At 39.3% G+C, this 25,408-nt stretch overlaps 2 protein-coding genes, 1 long non-coding RNA gene and 1 other non-coding gene across 6 annotated transcripts; 2 read left to right on the forward strand and 2 right to left on the reverse strand.

Annotated features, from left to right (window-relative positions):
- The first annotated feature begins 209 nt into the window (after positions 1–209).
- LOC135598544 (FT-interacting protein 1-like) lies at positions 210–2,670 on the forward strand. The gene has a single exon (XM_065092520.1). It carries the CDS (start codon positions 210–212, stop codon positions 2,595–2,597), a length of 2,388 nt encoding a protein of 795 aa, XP_064948592.1. The 3' UTR covers positions 2,598–2,670.
- A 1,079-nt stretch (positions 2,671–3,749) lies between these two features.
- On the reverse strand, positions 3,750–4,354 carry LOC135598030 (uncharacterized). The gene is made up of 2 exons (XR_010481476.1): positions 4,222–4,354; positions 3,750–4,138 (listed from the first exon to the last, which is right to left on the reverse strand). It is a non-coding gene; the product is annotated as an uncharacterized LOC135598030 (long non-coding RNA).
- Positions 4,355–4,700: 346 nt separating this feature from the next.
- TRNAQ-CUG (transfer RNA glutamine (anticodon CUG)) lies at positions 4,701–4,772 on the forward strand. Its single transcript has one exon. It is a non-coding gene; the product is annotated as a tRNA-Gln (tRNA).
- A 467-nt stretch (positions 4,773–5,239) lies between these two features.
- On the reverse strand, positions 5,240–22,122 carry LOC135583960 (uncharacterized). 3 transcript variants are annotated; one of them, XM_065092524.1, is made up of 18 exons: positions 21,974–22,122; positions 21,643–21,777; positions 21,474–21,555; positions 16,194–16,344; positions 15,948–16,086; positions 15,127–15,574; positions 14,140–14,320; positions 13,194–13,295; positions 12,786–13,118; positions 12,411–12,494; positions 12,168–12,326; positions 11,672–11,755; positions 11,397–11,534; positions 10,138–10,250; positions 9,477–9,618; positions 9,306–9,390; positions 7,754–7,859; positions 5,241–6,185 (listed from the first exon to the last, which is right to left on the reverse strand). In XM_065092524.1, the coding sequence occupies exons 2-18, from the start codon at positions 21,674–21,676 to the stop codon at positions 6,182–6,184; spliced, it is 2,385 nt and encodes a 794-aa protein (XP_064948596.1). In that variant the 5' UTR covers positions 21,677–21,777; positions 21,974–22,122; the 3' UTR covers positions 5,241–6,181. The 3 variants fall into 3 exon arrangements, with proteins under 3 accessions (XP_064948598.1, XP_064948596.1, XP_064948597.1); XM_065092525.1 differs by having other exon boundaries at positions 21,964–22,122; XM_065092526.1 differs by lacking the exons at positions 21,474–21,555; positions 21,643–21,777; positions 21,974–22,122 and having other exon boundaries at positions 5,240–6,185; positions 15,948–16,079; positions 16,194–16,332.
- Positions 22,123–25,408: the final 3,286 nt, after the last annotated feature.

Below are 25,408 nucleotides of genomic sequence, written 5' to 3' on the forward strand. Positions count from 1 at the left end.
GATTGTCCACTGATTCCAACATCTTCTATAAGGTAAGACTCATATGATTCCAATGTAGTTGTACGTAGACAGAATTCTCCAGAGATCTTCACCAGAAACATAGTTTTTTCTATTTTCTACTTACATTCCAGCTCTTTCCTCTGCCAAAAAAACAAGCACTAGGAAGCAGGAAAAGGGCAAAGAACTCAGCAGCAACGGCAACAACAACAATGAGCCACCGCCAGCACAATGAACTGAAGAACACCAATCCATTGCTTGGCGACCGATGGCCAACCGGAGGGACCACCCGCAGTGGAGTCCCTGGTTGGCTCAGCGGCAGCACCGACAAGCTCACAAGCACTTACGATTTGGTGGAGCAGATGTACTACCTCTATGTGCGAGTCGTCAAAGCCAAAGACCTTCTAAGCAACCCCATCACCATGAATTGTGATCCTTACATTGAGGTGAAGCTGGGCAACTACAGAGGCACCACCAGGCACTTTGATAAGAAGACCAACCCAGAGTGGAACCAGGTGTTTGCATTCTCCAAGGAGCGCATCCAATCATCACTACTGGAAATCTTTGTAAAGGATAAGGAGATGGTTGGAAGAGATGACTACCTGGGGAAGGTGGTGTTTGATCTCAATGAAGTGCCCACCAGAGTTCCCCCTGACAGTCCCTTAGCCCCCCAGTGGTATCGGCTGGAGGATCGCAGAGGGGAAGGGAAGGTTAGGGGGGAGGTCATGCTCGCAGTTTGGGTTGGGACACAGGCAGATGAAGCCTTCCCAGAGGCATGGCACTCTGATGCAGCTTCCGTCCATGGGGAAGGAGTAGTCAACATCCGCTCAAAGGTCTATGTCTCCCCGAAACTCTGGTACCTCAGAGTTAATGTCATTGAAGCCCAAGATGTTCAACCAAATGTCAGGGGCCGGGCACCTGAGGTCTTTGTGAAGGCCCAAGTTGGTAACCAGGTGCTCAAAACGAAGATATGCCAAACGGCGACACTTAATCCACTTTGGAATGAAGATCTCATATTTGTGGTGGCAGAGCCATTTGAAGAACAACTAGCCCTCACCGTCGAAGACCGTGTGAGCCCAAGAAAGGACGATGTGCTGGGAAGGGCATCACTGCCATTGACACTGTTTGAGAAGAGGTTGGATCACCGTCCGGTGGTTCATTCACGGTGGTTTGACCTGGAGAAGTTCGGAATAGGAATCTTGGAAGGTGAAACAAGAAGAGAGCTCAGATTCTCCAGCAGGATCCACCTCCGAGTTTGCCTCGAGGGAGCTTATCATGTGATGGATGAATCAACAATGTACATTAGTGATCAACAACCCACAGCTCGCCAGCTCTGGAAGCCACCGGTCGGCATCTTGGAGGTTGGAATCTTGGGTGCAAATGAGCTGCTTCCAATGAAGATGAGGGAAGGCAGAGGAGCCACTGATGCTTACTGTGTTGCAAAGTATGGGCAGAAGTGGATCCGGACAAGAACCATGGTCGGCACATTCGCTCCAACCTGGAATGAGCAGTACACCTGGGAGGTGTTCGACCCAAGCACAGTGATCACCATTGGTGTCTTTGACAATTGCCACCTTGGTAGCAGTGACCGGCACGGTGGAGGTGGACCTGCTCCAAGAGATTCAAAGATAGGGAAGGTCAGAATCAGACTCTCAACACTTGAAACCGACAGACTGTATAGACATACATACCCCCTGATCGTCCTCCAATCTTCAGGAGTGAAGAAAATGGGAGAGCTTCAGCTGGCCATACGCTTCACCTGCCTGTCACTTGCCAACATGATTTATCTCTATGGCCATCCACTGCTTCCCAAGATGCATTACCTGCACCCGTTCACAGTGAACCAACTGGACAGCCTCAGGTACCAGGCAATGAACATTGTCGCTGCGAGGCTCGGAAGGGCAGAGCCACCACTGCGGAAAGAGGTGGTGGAGTATATGCTGGATGTGGAGTCTCACATGTGGAGCATGAGGAGGAGCAAGGCCAACTTCTTCAGGATCATGTCGCTGCTCTCAGGTCTGATCAGCATGTTCAAGTGGTTCGGCGATGTGCGCCACTGGAAGAACCCAATCACAACCGTGCTAGTTCATGTGCTACTCCTGATACTGGTCTGGTACCCGGAGCTGATTCTACCAACTATATTTCTGTACATGTTCATGATCGGGCTTTGGAACTATAGATTCAGGCCAAGGCACCCACCTCATATGGACACCAAGCTATCATGGGCGGAGGCTGTGCATCCGGATGAGCTCGATGAGGAATTCGACACCTTCCCAACATCGAAGCCCCACGACGTAGTCCACATGAGGTATGACCGGTTACGCAGTGTGGCTGGGAGGATACAAACTGTGGCAGGAGACATGGCAACACAAGGGGAGAGACTCCAGTCACTGTTGAGCTGGAGGGATCCAAGAGCTACTTGCATGTTTGTGGTGTTCTGTCTATGCGCAGCTGTGGCACTGTACATTGCGCCCTTCAGGTTGGTGGCTCTCGTTGCTGGCCTCTACATGCTCCGCCATCCCAGATTCCGCAGCAAACTGCCCTCAGTGCCCATCAACTTCTTCAGGAGATTGCCATCTCGGATTGACAGTATGCTCTAAGAGGGTATGGTATCTGGAGCTCACCAATTTGTGATTTGTGATTTGAATTTTCGTAACATGTTGTGTTGCATTACGTCCACTTGATTTCAGTAAGACGATGCCTTTTATCTTCAATCTCATTTCCACGTTGTAAACCAGAAATAAAAAAGGTTACCAACCTTCTCCTAATTTGTCAACCGATGAGCATCATGGTGTGTGGCCTTCGCCAATACCCTTGCTCTGTTGATTTTAACTTGTTCTGTTGATTTCCATGTAACCCTACTCTTTCGCTTCAAATTGCCTAGATATACGTGACTGCAACCCGATCATCCCGATCTGTCTCTCAAGAAGGCATTTCGCCATGACAACGATTACCGTGTCTACCGATTGTCGCCTACGAGGATCCAGGAAAGAAGAGACCAATTCGAGTATCCAAGCGGAACACAAAGGGTGCGAATCCAAGAACAGGAGAAAGGCGAAACTCGAAGGCCCTAGCCACAAAAATCCACCACCAGACATTCAAATAACTTGAGCGATATAATCGATGTAGAAAGCTTGAATAAAAATGGCTCACCGGTGACGGGAAGCAGACCCGGAGGAGCCATGGCGAGAAAGATCGACGGAAGAGGCCGAGGAAGAAGAACCGTAAGATTCGCCTTCTTTTTCCCGTCGAAGGGATTCGGGATGGTCAGCCGATCGACAGATCGGACAAATGAATCATCGGCCGACATAATCTTATTTCTCTGTATATATAACGGGGCTAATTATGTATATGTATCTGTATATATAACAGGACAAATAATTGTATTGTAAATATAAACTTAATTAACATTATATTGGATTTTTCTATAATTATAAAATTAAGATAATTTATCTCTCTTTTTTCCTAATGCCTATTTATTGTACTGATGAAAGACGATCGATTTCACCGATAAAATTTTTATTTTTACAAAAAAAATAGATTAATTCACCATCTAAATCATCATCGATCGCCAATAATGGATCGGAATCCAGCAGCGAGGGTTGCGTTTTTGGTCGGAGGACACACCGTTTAGGAGGACACACGATAAGGGCACTCGAAGGTGTCGTCGTCGTTAAGCCACGACACACGGCGGTGCTTAATCCAAATGACGAGCTAGCTCATCATCCCATCGACACCACGAAGCAAGCAAATGTCGAATTCAAGGACTTGCTTCACGCGAAGCACACTTGCACGATGAAGACGTGAAGTAGGACTCGACAAGACGCAAACACTTCCACAACTTGAAACGGAGACAACGAAGTTGGTCGTGGTGTGCGATCTCCCCGGCCGCCTACCGGGCACCGAGGAAGGGGTCGTGAGCCGCGGACGGCCTCGCCGCCCCGGTCCCGCCGCTTGCCGCTCCCTCGACAGGGTAGAATCCCGGATCGGCGACCTGGCCGCCGGCGAGGGTCTGCTGGTTCTCGACCGCGTTGGACTGCATCGTCTCCTGCTTGTTGACCTCGGCTTCCCGGATCTTCTCTTGCTAGCGCTCCTCCGCCATCTCCTTCTGCGCCGGCGTGCGTGCCGTCATCTTTTCCACCTGCGGCAGACAGCGAAACGATGGCGATGCGGTACGGAATCCTTTAGAAAAGTTAAAGAGATGGGAGGGGGACGTGCGGCAACCTTCTCCTGGACGGTGGCCTTGGTCTTGTCCATGCCGGACTTGGCCGAGGCAGCGACGTTTTCGGCGGTCTCCTTCACGGACGCCATGGCATTCTTCCCGGCTTGCATTGTCGCGATCAGATCAGCTACTGCTACTCGAGGAGGAAGAGGAGGAGCGGCGTATATAAAGGCGGGGAAGGGGTTACGTGCGGTGCACGGGAAGCAGAGGACGCCTGGCGACGCAGGGGGCTCTTGACGTGCCGGGTGCCCAAGGGAAGAAAGCGTCAGATTCATCTTCTACCTCTTCAGCTGAGACATGCCACCGTCGTGTCGGCTTTTCCCCAAGCGGAAGCGCAATAAAAACTCTCTCTCTCTCTCTCTCTCTCTGTGAGAAAACACCTTCGGTCGTTGGTCATCTGCAAGGAACAGGCAACTGGAATTGTAATCGGTTCGGCTGAGAAATGGTTTGATATGATTTTTCCTTTCTTACAAAACACGATGGTCCCATGGTCTAGTGGTTAGGACATTGGACTCTGAATCCAGTAACCCGAGTTCAAAACTCGGTGGGACCTTTTTATTCTCTCTTTGCATTTTATGTTGTCTCGATGAACTTTTAATGTGGTGGGTTTTTTTTCTCCCTTGTATTATTAAATCAAATAATTCTATTATTCAGTTCAATAAATATATTCTAATCTATATAAACGGTATGTTCTTCCATATTCTTGACATTGTCTTGCATCTGTTTTTCTTGAAGGAATAATCTTAGTTGAATGCATTAATGGACTGGAGCTTCAAATGATCTATCCATCCATCCATCCATCCATCAATTAGTTGAATGATTATACTCGCCGACATGATCTATCCATCCATCCATCAATCAGATCAACGAGAAGAGAACCAAGTAATTGCAGTGAACTTAAAAAGCTCCAAAAGCCTCAATTGACATTCCATCCCCGTAGGAGACTGCAAGTTTTGATACAACATTAATGGAAACATGGAGACGAGACTGTTGTGGAAAGAATGAAAACTATAAATTTCATAGAGTAATAAGAAATTCTTGGATGAAACACTCGGTCAAACCCATTCCGTCTGCACTTTCAATATCAACCTAACAATATTTTCTTTATTTTTTCATATACACATTATACTCCTTTCAGCAAGGAGAGAATAAACATGCACAGCAAGCATGAGCCACTGTAGGAAGTCAGAAGCGATGAAAGGATTGTACAAGAGGCCGAAACAGCAGCTTGTTACTTTTTGCATTGTGATCATTCTTCTAAATCTTCGAAAGTAGTACATGCAGATAAATAGAGACACATGTCACATTGCATGCAAGCATACAAACAAGCATATAGTTACATAGAAAACAAAAAAAAACAACTAATGACTCGATAGAGTAACAACACCTTTTGGTCCTTCACAATTCAGCTTAACCTGCTAACGATCAGAAAAAATCAGAAGAGATGTAAATGCAGTTCCACAAAATAAAGAAAAGTATAACCTAGCAATATCTAACCATAAAAGATGTTACCACACTCCTACAACATCATGTATGCCATGTCGCCAAGGAGAAAAAGAGAAAGCATATACACAAGGATCAAACCATCTTGCCATCCCATGCCTTGTCCAGCTATCAGATGTGCCTCGATAGACCAACATAGTATTCACCAATACCCAACCAGAATACACTAATTTCTCAATAGCAGAGTCCACTATGAGGACCATCTAGCTGTTTGATCAACATTCCTTGAGTCATGATTCTGCTATCTGCTATCCAACAAGCTAAACTTTTCCCTCCAGAATCCATATGAGATCTCAAGACCAGTGAACTAAGACATCCCTAGGAAGGATTGGGTGCTCTCAAAAAGAAAGACTTTCCAGTCTCACCATAGGGGACTTGACAAAAATCTCGGAATCAGAAATTGGATGAGTCATGTACAGACTCAAGTATTTACCTTCATTAGTCCAAACAGCAGTAGCATCATCTGCAGACAAAGATTAGCTATAATTGATAAGATCCTGAAAGTTTGAAACATGTCTTGCTGATGAAAATATAAATATTTTAAATTGAAAAAGAAAATAAATGGATTTGATCAGCAGAAAAAGAGAATGATCGGAATTGGAAGCAACAAATTACAATCCCAGAATTTTTCAGTAGAATGTTGACAAATGTAATGTTTTTCCTTGCCTTCCTGTAAATTATGAAAACCCCCTACAAGATAAGTACTTGCATTTTGATGCATCCCAATCTCAAGAGAATGGAAATGTACGCATGCGTCATCAACAGACCTTGATGGATGTGGCATGTTTCAAGTATATTAAGTTATTTTAAATTATTATGGCCAAAATACCATTCCATCCATCTCCATATAATACTTCATCCATCATCAGCCAAACTTAATACTAAAAAATCCAAAAGTAATTCCACAAAGTAAAACACCATAATAGGAATCCATTAAGAGAACACCCCATTAAAAAAATAAAGAAACTCACTACAGATCAAAACGAAAGAGTAAACATGCAAGGGAAGAAAACAGGGAAACACCGACTAAGAAACAAAAGATTACGAAGAAGATAATCCAATAATACACCACAAAAACCATACTCAGAGCAGGCACATAAAATGTAAGAAAACTAATTAAAAAAATTAACAGAATATAACCTAATAAAACAAGAGAATAACTTCCATCAAAAGTTGTTAAAACCCACAAGAAGAGAAAACAAAAATGAAAACCAAACTCAAAAATTCACCCACCCCATGGCCCACCAACGATAACAACTCATCAATGATGGATCAAAAAATAAGGTGGGTGAAATGATGAGGCAAAACATTTAACACAATATGATAATCATTTCTGTCCTTTAGCATCTAACAAGGAATTACCTGACATGGCCAAACTAGAAAGGATTGCCAAGCAAATGTCATTGTTGCAGAGCTTTTCATAATTTAGGGATGAAGTGACAAATAATGCAATAAAAAACAAACAATTGAAAGTGGCTGGTTTTGATTTTGACAATGCCCAACTGAGATTTTTAAAAAAAATAGCCAAAAATTTAGTCTATTTAATAATTAAAAATGTACCCTAACATGGATTTCCAAATATTTGTTCCATTTTTACCAACAAACCATCTTATATTAACCATTTGCAGAAACAAAATAGGTAAATCTTTATTTTCTAAAGATGTGAGGCACCACTGATGTGGAGGCTGCATAAAACAAATAAATATTTATGAAAATGAAAACAGGAAGAAAATAGTGTAAAAAAATCTGACTTGATTAGAAGAAAAAAAAAGCCAAAAAGATAAGCATATATATGAAAACAGATACAGTAATATTCTTTTTGCAAAGATTAAGACGGGCATCAGCAGAAAAACTAAATAAAACAATCATAAGGTCCTAATTTTCAACTACTGGGAGTCAAATATTTTTGAGTTAACTATATTAAAATCTCAGCAAAAGAAAACAAAGCGAATTACAAGAAAAGGAAATCTCAGTTTACAAGAAAGAGTAAAAAGAGAACTCTGTTACTTAAAGAAAGTTAAAACTCCTTACCCAGATATGTTACGACGCTTACTCCTCGATGGACCCCTTCGTAATCTTTTCAAATTATGTCGAGGCACGTCATCCTCAGTTTGCGAAGAATAATATTCGCTGCCATCTGCAGATCACATTTAGCATTATATTCACAAGAAACATACTAACCAAGATTAATAAAGCGAAAACATATAAAAGATCTTAATGCCTCTTATTAATGGTAGAAGATCTGAAATGAACCCTAATTATGAAAATGTCTTATTCAATATGGAAGCAACCCAATAATTTGACTGCTAATGCAGGAGATCATATCTTAGTGTATAGGGCAGAAGCCTCCTGATAGTATGTAGGGAAATTTAGTGTGTTGCCTCAATATTCTCTCTGCCTTGCACATCTTGCCAAATGACAAATAACCAAATGTGACCACACATTTTAGACTCTTAGACATGCAAGAAAAGATAAGAACTTAAGATATATGAAGTGAATCCCAACATCAAGTTCCATTTACATGTCTAACAGGATAATGGAAAATGAAAAACAAATAGGTTCTGACATTGTAATTTTACACTTAAAAGGAAGCAGCATTCAGTACGACTATATTAAAGTAGTATCTAGCATATATTTTAGAAAAATAAAGAGGGAACAGATATGCAACCAGAGCAGAGAGCATTAATAATTATTGTTAGGAAGGCATTCCATCACTTGCATGGAAAATGCCACATGCGTTGAGATAATAACAAATAGTGTATATACAAATTTCACCCTACTGACTCTCAGATCCAACCAAGTACCCAAACTAGACTTTGATACATATTCTCCTACTCATACCCATTCCAAACCTGACTAACAAGTCCATAATGTAGATTAATCAAATCTAAGAATGGAAACAGATGGGTACTTGTGAATTTCATCCTACTCATTCTTAAACCCAACTCAAATACCTATTTTCTTACCTATACCCATGCAAGACCAATGAGCACCTTAATTTAAGCTGGCATAAACAAGTCAGGAAAGTGCAGATACCCAAAAGGAGATCAGCATTGCCATGCCTATGCAACCTACCATGTGCAGACGAACTTTAATATATTTACTAAATAAAGGAAAAAGAACTTTGGACTGAAACATATAAAAATCATGACAAAAGATCAGCAACTATTCAAATATAAATCAGACCACCTGCTGTAAATTATAAAAAAATGTACATTCATGAACAATTAGCCATTTTGATTGATCTGAAATGGGCAAAATCAATTAAGGTGGCACGAACTTGTTCAAAAGAGACCAACAGATGCACCAGTTAAATGGCATTAGTCAATTATAATTTACAATGCAAGAATAATACAGAAAAACCTAAAATTCTATATTAAAGGAAGAATATAGTTCTTAGTTTGACTAGCAATATTGCCTTCAACAAAGACTAATTATGAGAAAAAACTCATGTAGTTAACACCAAATAGTTAGAAACTTACAGCTTGTACCGAAGCACAAATTCACTCAAGCTCGAACAATTAGTTAGAAAATGAAAGCTTACAAATACAGCATTTGTTATATTCTGAAGGAAGATACATACCTTCAGAAGATCTCTTAACCTTGAGTGCAGTACCATCTGGGTGTTGCTTTGAGTTATTTTTGGTAAAAGAGGAATTTTTGTTCTTCTGAATAATGTTGTTATTAGAGGGGGAAAAAAAAAGCTGAGAGAAGCATCCAAAATTTATATATTTGCTTCATATTATTTTTTTACCTTTGGTGTTTCTCCTTCATGTTGTTTGACATTTTGCTTGACTTCATGATGAGATCGCTTGGCAGCTATTGTGATTACTCCTCGTGAAATTTGTTGTTCAGGAATTTCACATTTTCCATTGAATGGTGGCATATAGCAGAACCTTTTTGAAAAGAAGATTATTAATAAAATATAACACATAAAATGAAACATGTCAGGAGCCAGAGACATCCATGCACGAAATAATAAAAGGCATCACAAGAAAATGACAATTGCACCTTATTGCAAGGCATCACAATCGTCCATCTAGAAGGCATTTTTGAAGCTTGATCATGATAATGTGCACACAAATACTAAGCACAATCTATTCACCCTAAATTGATTTCAGGAAATCCGCTAATACTTTATAGTCAGGGTGAGCCTTTACAGTGTCAAAATTGCTCCTTTATGACTTGAGTGACCAGGGTTCAAGTCATGAAAATAATCTTTCTGTTTGCAAAGATATGACAAGGCTGCATAAATCAATTCTCACCCAACGCTACATTGGCAGGAGCGTAGCACACTGGGCCTGCCCGTTTTCACTTATACTTCGTAATGACTATTTATAATTGCATAACCATTTTGCACAGAACAATATCATCCTCACGTAATACAAAAGGTGAAAAAGGAACAAGACACAAACCACTCAGGGGGCAAGCTCTCACAATCGAAGTCAGTGCTCAAAATCCTCCATTTGCGGCATTTGTTGCATTGAACCCAATCATGATCAGGCTTATAGCGTTCGTCCACTTTTCTCTGGAGCAATAAAACTTCTTCAGAAGAAAGGAAAGAAAGAAAGAAGTTGTTTAATTTAGATTAACATTAATGCTCTTGTGGTTTTCTCTTCTAGATTCCCGTAAAAAAAAATAAAAGTTCAATTATTGATTCAAATAAAAAAATAACAGATGAAATTATGATGTCCCTGTTACATGTAACTATAAATTTTTAAACATAATAGAAAGTATGAGAGTAAAAAATAGAAGTCAAAACAGGGGAAAAAAGGGTACCAAAAAAATAAGACCTACAGAATCCACCTAATGGCAGAAAATGAAACAAAAGGCTTGTAGCATGTGACCCACCATACAAGAGAATATTCTATCCATATGTTATCAATAGTTAATCATAAGTTGGCCGGCACCCCATTGACTCCCGATTTACACAATTAAACCTCACTGCAAAACAGTAGTTTACCTTGAAGTTTAACAATTTTACTCCTAAAATTACCCCGAATAGAGAATGCCTTTGAAGTCATTGCTGGACACTATTGGAAAACTACTCAGCATATATCTCGAAGGTAATTAAAAGTTTAAAACTAACAAAACTTGTTCCACAACATGACAAAAAATCTTTCTAATTGAATAAAGGAAATGAACCTGTCACTTCTAGGATTATTTAAAATAAACCAAAAAAAGAATAACAAGATCAACTGTTACATTAAAGAAACTAATAAAAAAAACCAGCATGAGTTGAATTAAGTTCTAGAATACTAGATGACTCCAAACCTAAATTGCATTTAAATCAACTAAAATTGCAGCAGCATGACCTGGTTCCTGGGATCCGCTGTATCACTGAAGCCGTTAACCCACAAATTAAATATGGAATTCCTGAGATGGGGACCAACTCAGTATCACTCTATTATAGACATATTGATTGATTTCTCATATCTGCCTTAATTTCCACTAAAAGAATATCTTGATAAATTATAGTGAAAAACTAACAACAGATTTTTTAAGTGAACATAAAAAATTATTGAAAAAGTACATTTGAGTGCATACAGCATACAACCTCGAAAAAGAATATTTATCATTTTCTCAAGCAGTTCAGAAATTAGAAATTGATATGAACAAGTACTACTACCAGAAACTCAGGGATTGAGGAACATAATTCTGAAAAAAAAAATACCACATCAAGTATGTCAAAATTCTTATCCCAATATTCATCTGCTTTTACTCCCAGCCATTCCTCCAATTTAGCATATACTTCAGAATCTTGAAACCCTTGTTTGTTATTAAGTACTAAGGCACCTCCATTACCACCATCCTGCACAACAGACACAGAGATCGACATGCAAGATATTCATAAGATTATAAACACCAAGTAGCATGAATGAATATAATAGCATCTTGTCTAATTCTCATAGAAATATTCAGAGAAGGTATTCCACATAGGAATCATACCATTAGATTTGTAACATCTATTACTCCTATAACACCACGCCCCATGTCCGCATTATGTACTTGCCCACCAACTCGCTTATAAGCCTGGATCAGAAAATGAAAAGCATTCATATTCAATGACCATAAACATAATAACATTGACACAAAGCTATATATCATACATCCCTTGAAACAACAAGACATTATGAAACTAGAATCACAGGTAATATTGGACAAGAAATGATAAATAATAGCCTAAAACTTCAGATCTTGTGCTGCAACTTTTTCTTGCCACCTCTACAAAGATCATTTCTAAGTCAAGGGTCTAAAATCAGTTTATTATAAAAAACCTAATTGCAGTTTTAACATCAAGAACTTTGTCACTATCTCTTTCCACAACTTGAGTACTAAAATTTGCTTCTACAATGTTTTTTCGTGCTTCATAATAAATATAAAGTGAAAAGTAGCCTTCATAATAAATAAAGATAAAATGAATAAAGCAGGAGCTAGAGATAACCTCAATTAGTCTGCCATGCCAATACAAAAACATTCCACAGTTCATTCTTTCCCATTCTACCTTACTCCTACCTAGTGTCAGTAGAACTTCTCTGTCCATGATTTGGCCAAGTACCTGAACAGTCTTATTTAGGCATTTCGCCAATGGCTGGCTTTTAACCTGGCAGAGTAAAAAATAAAAGGTCTATAGCCCATAGATAAGTATGCATAAAACCACTAGAAACCAAGCAATGCAAACAATTACCAGAGAGCCTTGGACGTAAATCTTCATTCGAGGATTCAAAAATATAACCTCCAAATAAGCTTGTAGTGAATAATCCAATGGCACCTATATAACCAAAATATAAACAGTAAAGAAAGAGAATAAGTCAAAAGAATATGTTCATTAAACAGAGAAACTACCAGCAATACATAAACAATTTTTGCAGGTGCATCACTGCAAGATCATATATAATCGAATGGAACACCCTGCTATCTTATCTATATGCACTTGTAAAATAAAACATTACAAAATATATATATCTAGAATCCTAAATCTTCACATTAATCAGTTTAAAATATATACCATAAATCAACTTAGTTAAAGAACAATGGCATATTAAGGAGTATAATGAACAACCTTCTGGCTAATTTGTCCTGGACGTGATCTTACTCTCCGAGAACGAATTAATATATCCCCTCGGCTCTGCTGTGTATTACCAGAACTATTTGCATTATCCCACTCCAAAATGTAGTTAGAACCCCATTCATCTAAATTCCATATGTAAATCTGTGTTCCTGTCCCAGTTTCACCAAATGGACCAAATTTCTCACCAATAAAATACTCATTAAAAGGAGAAAATTCCTTTACAGCATTCAAGTTGGAGGCTGCACATTCTTCTGACTGGATACATAAATCAACTTCCATATAGCGCCCTTGTTTTGAATATGTGATGATTGGAATCTCAAGGATCTACAAAAAACACATGAATAATTGAAATAATGAAGAGACCATCACAATCACAGAAGAGCAATCAAAATAACTTACTTCTTTGTTTTCATTGTAACATTGAGATAACAAAGCGACAGATCTGGAGGAGGACGTCTGCGTGAGAACAAGGACATCTCTACCAAGTTTCATAGATCCAGTCTGCATAGTGATAAAATTAAAATAAAAAGTAAAGTCAAATATGAAAAACAGATGCATCACTAAAATTGGAACATAAGCAAAGCCCTCAAAGAAATTCTACATTTCCCCAAAACAAACCCACAGAATTAAAAAATTAGGTGTCTCATTGCAGTGGTGAGACTACAAGAGAGTTCATCACCTTCTTCAGGATATAAACAAGTTACTAGTTCCCAGGCAGCATCAGATCCATTACAAACAAGCAGACATATTTATTCTTAGGAGGCAGAGTCTCAGGAAAAAGGGTGCACAAATGTCAAAGTTGCAACAAGCATATCGTACCACTTATGGAGCTATTCTATAAAAGAAGCATGTTGAAATTTGAAATAAACAACATAAAAAGTACAGATTATGGTTTTACTTTCTCTCCATGCATCATCGGAAAAATATTTGTCGAGACTTCTATATCTCTGTTCTGATAACATTCAACATTAGTATGATCAACAGCTATAAAAAGCTAGAACAACAATCTTCTACCAGTTAAAGAATAAAACAACAGTTTGCAGCAGGTTTTATGCAAACATCTTACGGCCCTGTAGATATGGTTTAAGGAGATGAATCAAGTCGTTCAACCAACCATAAGAAAAGTTTCGATAAACTTGAAAATAACAAATGACCATGACCATGAGGGTAATCAGAGCTTATTCCCAAACTTAGGTTACTAATTATTGGAATACTTTCTAAGTTCTAACCCATTATCCATCAAGACAAACTATAGCAGCTGAAAAATACCTGTGGACAGGGTAGACGCATTTGAAAACTATGTAAAGAAGTTCACGGAATAAGCAGTTGACAAAGTATAACCTACCTTAAATCCAATGCCAAATCTGCCAATCTGATCTGGATCTTCTTCTGGCTGTTTATGGCCGAAGGAAAGCATTCTCATTATTTCAGTATGAGACATACCATGTCCATCATCAACAATTGACAGAACAGGAATTTTGTCCCCTGATTTTTTAAAATACAGATACTCTACGAATATGTCCAACCTGTAGAAATTCAAAGAACTTAATCTACCAACTAAAAGGTACATCTCAAAAAAAAATCTGAAGAATCAATTATAGTTCTGGATGAACATAAGGAAGAACTCCACATAAAAATGAACATAAGGAAGAACAAATTTGATATGGCAAGACTAACAAAAAATAAGATGCACACCAGATCTAAGGTCAATTTTCTTAAAAATATAAATTAAAGCTCATGCTCTATAGATTTTTAAAAACAAAGTTTAGGTAATCACCACAATGTCACACTAGACCCAAAGCTAATAGAAGACTTTGTCAAAATTACAACAAATGCAAAATGGCACAATGGTAGCAAACTTCTCCATAGTCAGAAAAGGAAGAAGCAAAATGTTAAATAAGCATTCTTATTAAAATTCAGGGTACAAATATATATGTAAATAATACTTCGATTAGTTATCAGAATGCTAAAAGTGACCATGGAAAAGTATTCAAGGTTGAATCAAACATCAGTTAAAAACCAGTTTTAATATCTAAAAGTAAGGAACAGAGACACAAGCTACAACATGTGTGTTCGATATCACTGAAAAATGATTTAAAAAAAAAGAACTCCGAGGGGTACTGAGCTATATGTACGGTTAGCCGTCATTGTCCATACCACGAAATACCTGATAGCTATGTACCAATCCTTCCGACAAACCATGCTAGAGAGTAAAACAAATTTGTGATTTGAGATCTAACAGCTGTAGCTTGCATACATTTAGCCACAGAAGTAATAAAGAATTATGAAAATCGGCAGTTGCCATTGCTTTGAGAAAAGGGCGGCCAATTACCTACTCGCTTTGGCATCCCTAGAGTTGTCAACAAGCTCAGCGATAGCTCCAAAAATCCATCCTGCATGAGTCTGACTAAGAGTTCTCAAGTAACTTGGATCTGTCCTCACAAAATTTTTAGCAAGGGCATTATCTTGCACTTTTGGTATTGGTGAATTGGTAAAAGCATGCTCAACAGACACTCTTTGAAGCTTTGCTATGTGAGTATCATCACTCATGTGAAAAGAGCTCTTCTCTTGGTGCAGAGTATTAATTGCATTCACACTCGAACAAGCATTGTCAGCTATCTCTTCTCCAAGATGATCACTGAATTCTTCAGAGTGCACAACTCTCTTTGCAGGAGAAGAAGGCATTTTCGGAACTTGATGTACTTGCTCAAGAAATCCTCTTTTGCAGAATTTCTCAGCCACATTTCTCATGGTACTGTTGGTTCCAGGATGGATTTTATCTGAATATGAAGAACCAAAATATTTGCTTGTGTAAAGCCCAAGATCAAACTACTGCTTTTTATAAAAGATCGACAATCAGATGCCCATACAGAGGTCAGCATATCTCAGTCAATACTAAGTCAATAACTAAAAAAACAAATATTAGTTTAAAACATTTCAGCATTGCATGCTATGCAGAAAAGCATATAAAAAAGAATTAGCAAAATGAACTAATAAAGTAAACAAGTCCAAAATCTTGAGCACCTGGAGGCAGTGTAAAAATGTCAACAGGGCTAAGTCAGGTCCAGCATAGAACAGTTTTAAGTATGCACTTGCGTAAGATGACAGAATCTTATCATCAAAGAGGTAACAGATATTGTCAAGTTCTCTTACCTGATGTTGCAATTTCTTGTTCATAACATGCTGGACGTGAAATTCGCATCTGGTATGGAACAACAGCATGTGTAGATTCTGGCCAGTCATCTGAAGGAAGTAGATAAAAATCGCAACACTCACTATTCACAACTGCAACCTTCATAGGAATTAATTAGTGAATACTGGATACTAATTTATACAATAACTAACATAAGTAGATTTACAAAACAACATTATTTTCATTCCAAATGACAAAAAACTTACCTTCTCATTCTTCCAAAGAAATTGCAAGAAGGTTTTCCATTCTCTGCTCTGGTGAGAATCTTCTGGTTCTGGGTACAATCTACATCGAGGCATTTCCGACTGCCGAAATGGTTTGCTTGGTCTAAACTTGGTAATTGGCCATAGGTTAGGCCTGTCAAATGCATAAAAGAAAATAAATTGCTCATGCTCCTAAAACAAGGAGCTGAAAGAAGAATATAAAAGAAGTAGCTTAACAATTTGCTGTCCTCTCACCATTAAAAAAACAAAATATATTCTAGTAAACAAGAATTAAAAATGGTGCTAAATCCTTGGTCAAGCAATCAACACAAGCTCCAACACCTCAGTTGGTGATGTATAAGATTGATTATACCACATAAATAAGAAAATAAAAATTATCTTAGTACATTAGTTTTAATCAATAGCCTGGTAGTTTAAGTTTCTTTATTGTGACACTGTTCACTTACTAAATCAGTTGCCTGTTATGTGCTTTCTTTAAGGAGCACTTCCCAATAAGTGGTATCAGACTCATGATTCCACTTGGATATCAAGTAATGAACAGTGGACGAGCATCTTTGCACAACAAGATTGGTTCGAGCATTTTTTGCTCCACCAAAGTGGATCGAAGGTATAGTAGTAGATGAATTGCTAGATGAAAGGGAGCACAAATCTTCACAAAGTTGGACCTTTGATCCGGGTATCATCAAATACGAGTGTGCGAAGAAGACATACCGAAAACCACCTTTTGAACACACAACGACCACTACGAATTTTTGCTTTCTTTAACAAAAGGTGGAATATCTTGGGCATATCATATCAGAGGAATGTGTGACAGTGGACCCCTCAAAAATCGGAGCAATGCAGAACTGGCCGACCTCGAGGAACATAAAATTGCTATGTGGCTTTCTCGGCTTAATAGGCTACTACCGCAAGTTCGTAAAAAATGATGGAAAGATTAGTGCACCACTTACTTCCTTGCTGAAAAAAGATGCTTTCCAATGGTTAGACAAAGTCACCACCGCCTTCGACAAACTTAAAGCCGCAATGACGACAACGCCCGTACTAGCGCTACTCAACTTCGGCAATACTTTCGTTATTGAAGTCGATGCCACCAGAGTCGGAATTGGTGTTGTACTAATGCAAGATGACCGCCCCCTCGCTTATACTAGTAAGCCATTATCTCCTTCCCATCTCAAAATGACTATTTATGACAAGGAGATGCTCACGATTGTGCATGCGATGGCCAAATAGAGATCGTACTTGATCGGGCATCGCTTTCAAATCAAGACCGACCATAAAAGCCTAAAATATTTCTTGGAGCAGAAGATATCTTCCCCCGAGCAGCAAAAATGGGTAACAAAGCTTCTTGGATATGATTATGAAATAAGTTACAAAAAGGGGAAAGAAAATATTGTTGCAGATGCGCTTTCACGGCTACCCAAGCAAGCTGAATTTTCGATCATTTCACTTTCGACTAGCAACATCCCTAAGAATATTAAGAGGGAATGGCAGGAAGATCCGGAGACCAGTAAGATCATAAAAAATAAAAATAAAAAATTAAAGAAGCACCAAGCTCCGTGGCTCATTACAATTGGGACTCAAAAGAATTACGCTATAAGGGCACTAAATTAAAAAGGAATACGACATATCACCCGCAAACCGACGGCCAAACGAAAGTGGTAAACAGGTGCTTGGAGACAGCCCAAAGTCACCCACCAAATATGACTACCCAAGGAGAACTTCATACCCAATCGAGTGTCATTATTAATCGACGGATCGTGACTCGATGACGACGACCCACTACTGAAATGCTAATACAGTGGGCGAACTTACCAGCAGAAGGTGCCACTTGGGAGAACTATGACGACTTGAAGATCAAATTCCCAGAATTCATAGATTGTCAGCCTCGAGGACAAAGCTGATTTGAAGAGGGCGGGTCTGTTAGGACTCTAGCTAGGAGAGTCCTAATTGAGAGGGGCATTCATACAAAACCTACCTAAGTCGACCCCTATTAAAGAGGTGAAGAGGCCGACTAGGGTTTGGAGGTTATTTCTTAGAGAAGAATTAAGAGTTGTAAAGGAATAGAAGTCTTGAGTAGGAGTCTTGAGTATGAGTCCTATTAGGAGTTAGAGTTTAGAAACCCTATAAATAGTCATGTATTCATCCTTTTTTAATAAGCAATAGATGAATCTTTTTTACAGCCTTTAAGCAACAACTTAGAGAGAGGAACCCCTATAGAGTTCCAAGGAGGCTGATCCCCTAAAGAGATCAACCTCAAGTTTAGAATCTCCAAAGGAGGGTTCTAACAAAACTGAGTTCTCAACTCCCGCTTCAAGTCTTCCCATGTGTCCACTCGACATCGACCTTGTTGGATCTCCTCCCAACAGGTTCGCCACCAAAGTTTTGCATCCTCATTCAAATATATGGTTGCTATTGAAACTTTGGTATCTTCAGAATCGGGCCTTGTAGCTCGAAAGTATTGTTCTATGTCAAACAAAAAATTCTCAAGCTCCTTTGCGTCCCTAGCACCACCATAGCAATGAGACTCAGGTGCCCTCAAGTTTTGTGGCGACGCAACGCGGGTGTTGCTCCCTCCCGCATTTAGTGCCCTTGTGAGCGTTGTCACGCTGGAAGTGAGTTCTGCCACAACTTTGTACAAATATTGCACGGGGTCTTTAGTATCGTCCGTCAATCGATCGACTAGGACCTCAACCTTATCGATTCGGGAAACATCTTCTTCTTGTGAGCTCTCTACACTAAGAAGCCTTCGTTGGCCTTGGTAGAGTTCCTCTAAGCTCGCTTCAAGAACATCTAGGTGGGTTTCCACCGTTATGAGTCTCTCCTTATGGCTCTTTTTCCCGGTTAGCGCTCCAGATTGTGCCTCCTCCGCTTGCAGAGAATAGCCAACTTCTCGCTTATCATGTTCGCTACCACGATTCTCCAGAACGGCTCCACCAACATGAGAGCGAGTTTACACTTACAGCCCGCTTGCGATTGCTTGGGGCAAAGGTCCGGCTTGCCTCGTCTTACTCGATTCACCATGATGCTTTGCCATGGCGAGTTTGCGAAGTTTCTTCGCTGCTTGCTCGAAGTGCTTGCCCGCTCTGATACCACAATGTCATGGACTTAGCTGAAATCGCCTAAGTCGTGAGGCACCCTTGCTACAAAGTCACGGACTTCGCTGGAGTAGTCGTGAAGCACCATTACACCAACTCCTCGGACTTAGCTGGGATTGCCTAAGTCATGAGGCGCCCTTGCGACATATGCGTTCGCAAAAGGTCAACCTAGTTACAACCTCGTACAGGTCCCGAAGGACCTGCGAACAGAAAGTTGATTGGATTGAAAACGAGCGACGGACAAGTCCCAACGTCTCGCGAAGAGGGAAGCTTTACAAGCAATTCAGCGAGCACCTTGAGTGCAAGAGAGCAAGAGAGAGAAAGGAGAAATCAGGGACTTTCGAAGGTAGAACAAACGATTGCAAGTCCACAAACAACTGCTCACCGGGTGCCAGGCGCGAAGGCAGTTCCCATCAAATTAACGTGCGAACTTATGAAGATTGTTCAACGCCCGACACTATACCGAAGCCCCATCCAGCCCTGTGCCACCCGGGGGGTTCCAGGGTGCTAATATGGTTGACGTTTTGCGTACAATTGCGGTTTGCAGAAAACAGATTATGGCACGCGAAAACGGAGCCATTTTGGAGCAGTTTGACCTGACGCGACGAGGGGTCGTATTGCAGCGCTACGAACTTTTGTTACTTATATTTTCCAAGCAAAAACACACAAAACCAAGGCAAAACATGCTGATATATCTCTGTACAAGCATACAAAAGCGACGAACGGTTCGTTGAATGAAGTTGTTGCGGATGCACGACGATCGTTCGTGACAGAAGGTCCTCTCTCTAACTCAGGACAATCTTCCTCACGTGGCCCTCTTCAAGCGTGTCGTCACCTAAGACCCTCTCCCATGGGCCCACGATCTTCCTTCGCTCATCACTAATCTGCCCTGCATGATGTTCCTCCCTCACACAACGTGCCTCATCTACTACAGATCATGTATCTTCCTCTTAGTTTCCTCTTGATCACAACACTCCATCCAAGAAACAGAAGCATAGACTTTTATCTTTGGCAAGTCCTCCATCGCTGAGTATAATCAAAATCTTACCTAATCAAATCACGACAAATTTAGCTTCTTATTTTCCAATCTTAAGTTAGTTTCTACTAAACCATCTTATGTTTGCAGGGGCATGTTAAAGCTACTATATAAAAGGGATCTCATATCCCTTAATATGATCATCATATATTTCCCCTAATTCCTATCAAATAAAAGGGATTTGACATCCCTTGATTTCTTTGTTTATGAGATTGATTAAACTTTCTTTCACCTTATGAATAGGTTATGATGCACCCAGAATTAGATCAATAAAACTATAAAATTTTCTCCTTTTCTCTTCTAATGATCTTGATAATACTATATAACTATTTTTTATTTTTTTCAAGTAATTATTTAAAGACTTAGTTCTTAATTTTCCTTCAAAAAAAGAATTATGAATACCATGCAGGCAACTTAGAAGTGAGACAAGGAAAGAAAAAAAAAAAACTCAAGTATCAAATGGAAGATTGGAACATTGGTGCGACAAATAGGCTTATTATCCTTTGTCAGCATCACATACTGTATAGGCCCCTCTATTTGAATCACAAAAGAAAACTAACTTTCAACAAATTAAGGTGACATCAGAAAAACTAGGGTAGAATCATAACATCTCCATCCAAGAAGCGGGAAGTACAGCCTTTTATCTCCGTCGTTAAGCACAGTCCTCCATTGCTGAGCACAATCAAAATCTTGCCTAATCGACTCACGACAAATTTAGCTTCTTAGTTTCCAATCTTAAGTTGGTTTCTACTAAACCATCTTTAAGTTTGCAGGGGCGTGTTAAAGTTACCATTTAAAAGGGATCTCATATCCCTTGATATGATCGTCATATATTTTCCTTAATTCCTATCAAATAAAAGGGATTTGACATCCCTTGATTTCTCAGTTTATGAGATAGATTAGATTTTCTCTTGCCTTATAAATAGGGTTATGATGTACCCAGAATTAGATCAATAAAACTATAAACTTTTCTCCTTTTCTCTTCTAACGATCTTGATAACACAATGACTATTTTTAATTTTTTTGCAAGTAATTATTTAAAGACTCGGTTCTTAATTTTCCTTCAAAAAAAGAATATGAACACCAAACAGGCAACTAGAAGTCAGACAAGGAAAAAAAAACAAAACTTACGTATCAAATGGAAGATTGGAAGATTTGGTGCGGCAAATAGGCTTATTATCCTTTGTCAGCATCACGTACTGAATAGGCCCCTCTATTTGAATCACAAAAGAAAACTAACCTTTAACAAATTAAGATGCCATCAGAAAAACTAGGGTAGGATCATAACAAACCCACTCACCGTCATTGCCAGGTAGCTCGTTCAAGTTCAACATCCGCTTCGCCGATGCTACCCTGTCCCCCACCAAGTGTCACGTACTGAAAGCGCAATCCACGGAATAACCCTACAAGACCACCGAAGAAGCCACACAGTATTCTGCAACGGGAAGGGAAAGAAAACTTAGCAAGTAACCCGAAACGGCAGCGAAACTCCAACTAAATCTTAGGTCCTTCTACATTGTCTCGTCCAACAAAGTTGAACCCTAAAATCCAAGTGTAGAGCACCGAAGAGATGAGCTAGTAAGAAGGGGAAAAAACCGGAATTTCGAAGAGAAGAACGCACACGAAGATACCTTCCCGGCCGAGAACACGCTTCTCCGTAGGAGCTAAATATCGAGAGGACGAGAGAGGGAGGGAGGCGGGGGAAACCCTTCTTTTCGCCGGAGACGGGGAAGCAGGAGAAAAGGGAGAGAAAAGAAAAGACGGGGGAAGTCGAAGAGAGGCGGTGGGGATGTCGGGAGTGGAAAACGGTTTCAAATTTAAAGGCGTCCTCCAATTCTTTCTCGCTTGTGCGCGCAGCCCAAACGACGTAGGGCTCGGTGGGCCCACGTCGTTGGGCGGATGAGATCCGACGTCAATGGGCGAGGGCCTTAACGGAGGCGTATCGAGGAAGAGAAGCATCACCCTTTGAAAAATCACTTGGGTTCACATAAGATTAAACCAAATAAAAAATCGATTTAACTTAAACCAGTGTTGTCTTCTCTTTATTCCATCGTAGTTATCATAGTATGTTTCAGCCTTCGTTGATTTCGTGTGTCATTATGTTTACAATTATATTATGTCATCTACGAACGTTAAGTTTTACCACCGATGACATCGACTTCTTTGAGTTTCTATTCCGTCCATTGACTTCATGTGTTATTATGTTTAGGATTATATTCCGTCCATTGACTTCTTTGAGTTTTTTTTTAAGATGTCTTCGTTTCTATAGAAATATTTGTTAGGATATCCGAACTTCTAGTTTATTGTATAGCTAAGGTTATAGAGTTGTATTGATGTTTACTATTTTATAGTATTCTCAAAATTTATTATTTTATTATTAATATTTTAAGTATTCTTTATAAGAAAAAATACTTATCCAAAGTAATTTATTATTTTCATCTTATTTTTTTTAATTATAATTTATTCATGTAATGTTTTTTCACATTTGGGTTTCTAAAGAAGTCTACAATATATGCAAGAAAATTTGACCGAGAGAAAATTTTTCCCAGGTGATGCATTATTGTTGAGAAAATTTTAAAAACAGTACATTGCATTGATGCACTATTCAAAATGATCTCAAATTCTTAGAAAAATTTTGAATAAGATACTTATAAGACATTCATGTGGTATATATATATATATATATATATAGCAACAAAAGAGAAAATGCGAGCCCTCCATTCCCTCCTCCCAGATCGTCAACCCCAATAAAGGAAAGAAGACGACCACAAGGGACTTCTCCTACCTCCTTCCCCACATGACCCCACCTTATGGTTCTCACCTGAGCCCTCATCGATCGCACCCACATTGCCTAAGCTCTTACCTCCATTGTAATCATCGACCTCCAAAGAGAGGAAGCAAGTGATCACGACATGTCTTCACCTCCACTCTCCCCTACATGGCTCATCAACCAATTCCTTATCTCGAGCATATGACATTGTCCCATCCCTTGCTCGAGCACCCCATCGATTATGCCCATGTTGCATTGACTTTTACCTCCATCGCTCTCACAACATCAAAACAAGATAATCCTCGAAGAGGATGGTGTCATGAGAATAATGGATGAGGGCAAAAGAGGAGGCGTCAGACGAGGGTGCAAGCACAAAGCTAGCATTGAGAGCATAAGGAGGAGTGTGGGATGGGGGTGTTCAAAGGTGTGCTCCGTGATGGTGTCACTGGGATGGAGGTGGTGACATTGCGGTCGGTGGTCAATGCATACAACGATGAAGGGGATCCTAAGGGTAAAATGAGGTGAAAGTACAACCAGTGGAGAAAGGCATTTAGTAAGATATTTAGTAAGATGAGTGTCATCAAGCTAGCTGGACCTTGTAATAGGGTGTCATGATGAGCCTTACGAGACGAAGACAATAGGTGTCACATCCCAGATTTATAAAAATAATAATAAATTAATATTTAATTATCCATAATTTAGTTTTTCGTTTTGAATTCAAATCCTTGTTTGCACGAGTATCTTTCAACAAGTTTAAGATATATTACAAACTAATAGATTATTCTAAAAATAAATATAAGATAAAAGCATATCAACGAAACCTTAAAAAAATATAAAAATAATCTTCAACATTTATATAATATAAATAAAAATTGATAATATATCGATACATCATAAAACTTATGCATCAGAAAAACGATAATAATTTCTTACATAATAAATAAAATCATGCATCAACCACATGCAACACATACATAATAACTAAATAATAAAAACGTACATCACACACAACGGTGTACTCTTTCTATAGCGGATGAAGAGACGTATTTCACATGATGGATTCCTCCCGACAGTGGATGGAGATAATCTATATCGTATTCCCAACAACGGATGGAGTGGTATCCTTCACCCACCCAAGTGGGGACACGTTCCTCCCAACAACGAATGAAGGAATCGTGTAACTATCACGTCTGATGGTCCGCTAATCCTCGAAGGGAATCACTATATTTGCTCTCGATAGGGATTCATGATCATTCATTTACACTCATCCATTCACTTACGTATATATTAAGAAATCAATATGATTAAATATTATGAGTGACCATACTTGATGTAAATCTGCTAGACTATATTCATTAGTGGCACCGCACTATAATGGGCCCACGACTCCTTTCACAAATTGCATTTCCAATGTGAACCACTAGCTTAGTTACATATAGTTCGTGATAACAATTATATCGATATCATAAACTTAAGAAAAGTAAAAATTTAATAATTATTTTCAAATGATATCTTCAAATAAAACTCAATTCATAAATGCATGAAACATTAATCTCTCGATAGTCCTCAATTAATCAAAATCCTTATTGGAATAGCTCGATTGACTTAAACCAAACTCAATTTGATTATGACATAACAAACCAACCTCAAATTCTTACCGAACCGGTTTGGAATCACCCTGGTCTAATTTGGATTTGATTGATCTCGATCGATTAGGTCAAATAGGTTTGCATTAGTCAAGTTAGTTTAGAATCACCCTAAATCAGTCTTAACTGATCAAAACATACTTGATTTAGTCTTTTAACGAGCTCAAATCAACAATGAGAGAAGAAATTGGACTATGTCATATAATGTTAGCTAAAACCAAGCCAATCCACTTGAGTCTTAGATTGATCACATGCACTGCACATGCCTGATCTAAGTAATATGTTGAATTGAGGGACAATAGGCTAGATAGAGGAGCGATGAGGTGTCTAATGCTAATCACATAGTTGGGTAGGTTTAACTTCATGGACTAGGCTAAGCCTCACTTATAAGTTGGACAGAGCTTTACCACTAAACTAAGTTATTCTTGGCTTGTGAGTTGGTCATGTACATAGACACTTGAGTTATGGTTGTACTTTACCATATGGATTGAGTCGTACCTAATCACATGAGCTAGTCTATGCTTGATCGCATAGGCTAGGTCATACATAGCAACATGGAGTAGATCATACCAAGTCATATGAGCTAGTCCATGCTTGACCGTATAGGCTAAGTCATGCCGAGTCACATAGGTTAAGTTTACTTGGCCACA

Source organism: Musa acuminata, chromosome BXJ2-1 (assembly GCF_036884655.1).
Source record: "Musa acuminata AAA Group cultivar baxijiao chromosome BXJ2-1, Cavendish_Baxijiao_AAA, whole genome shotgun sequence".
NCBI classification, from domain to species: domain Eukaryota; kingdom Viridiplantae; phylum Streptophyta; class Magnoliopsida; order Zingiberales; family Musaceae; genus Musa; species Musa acuminata.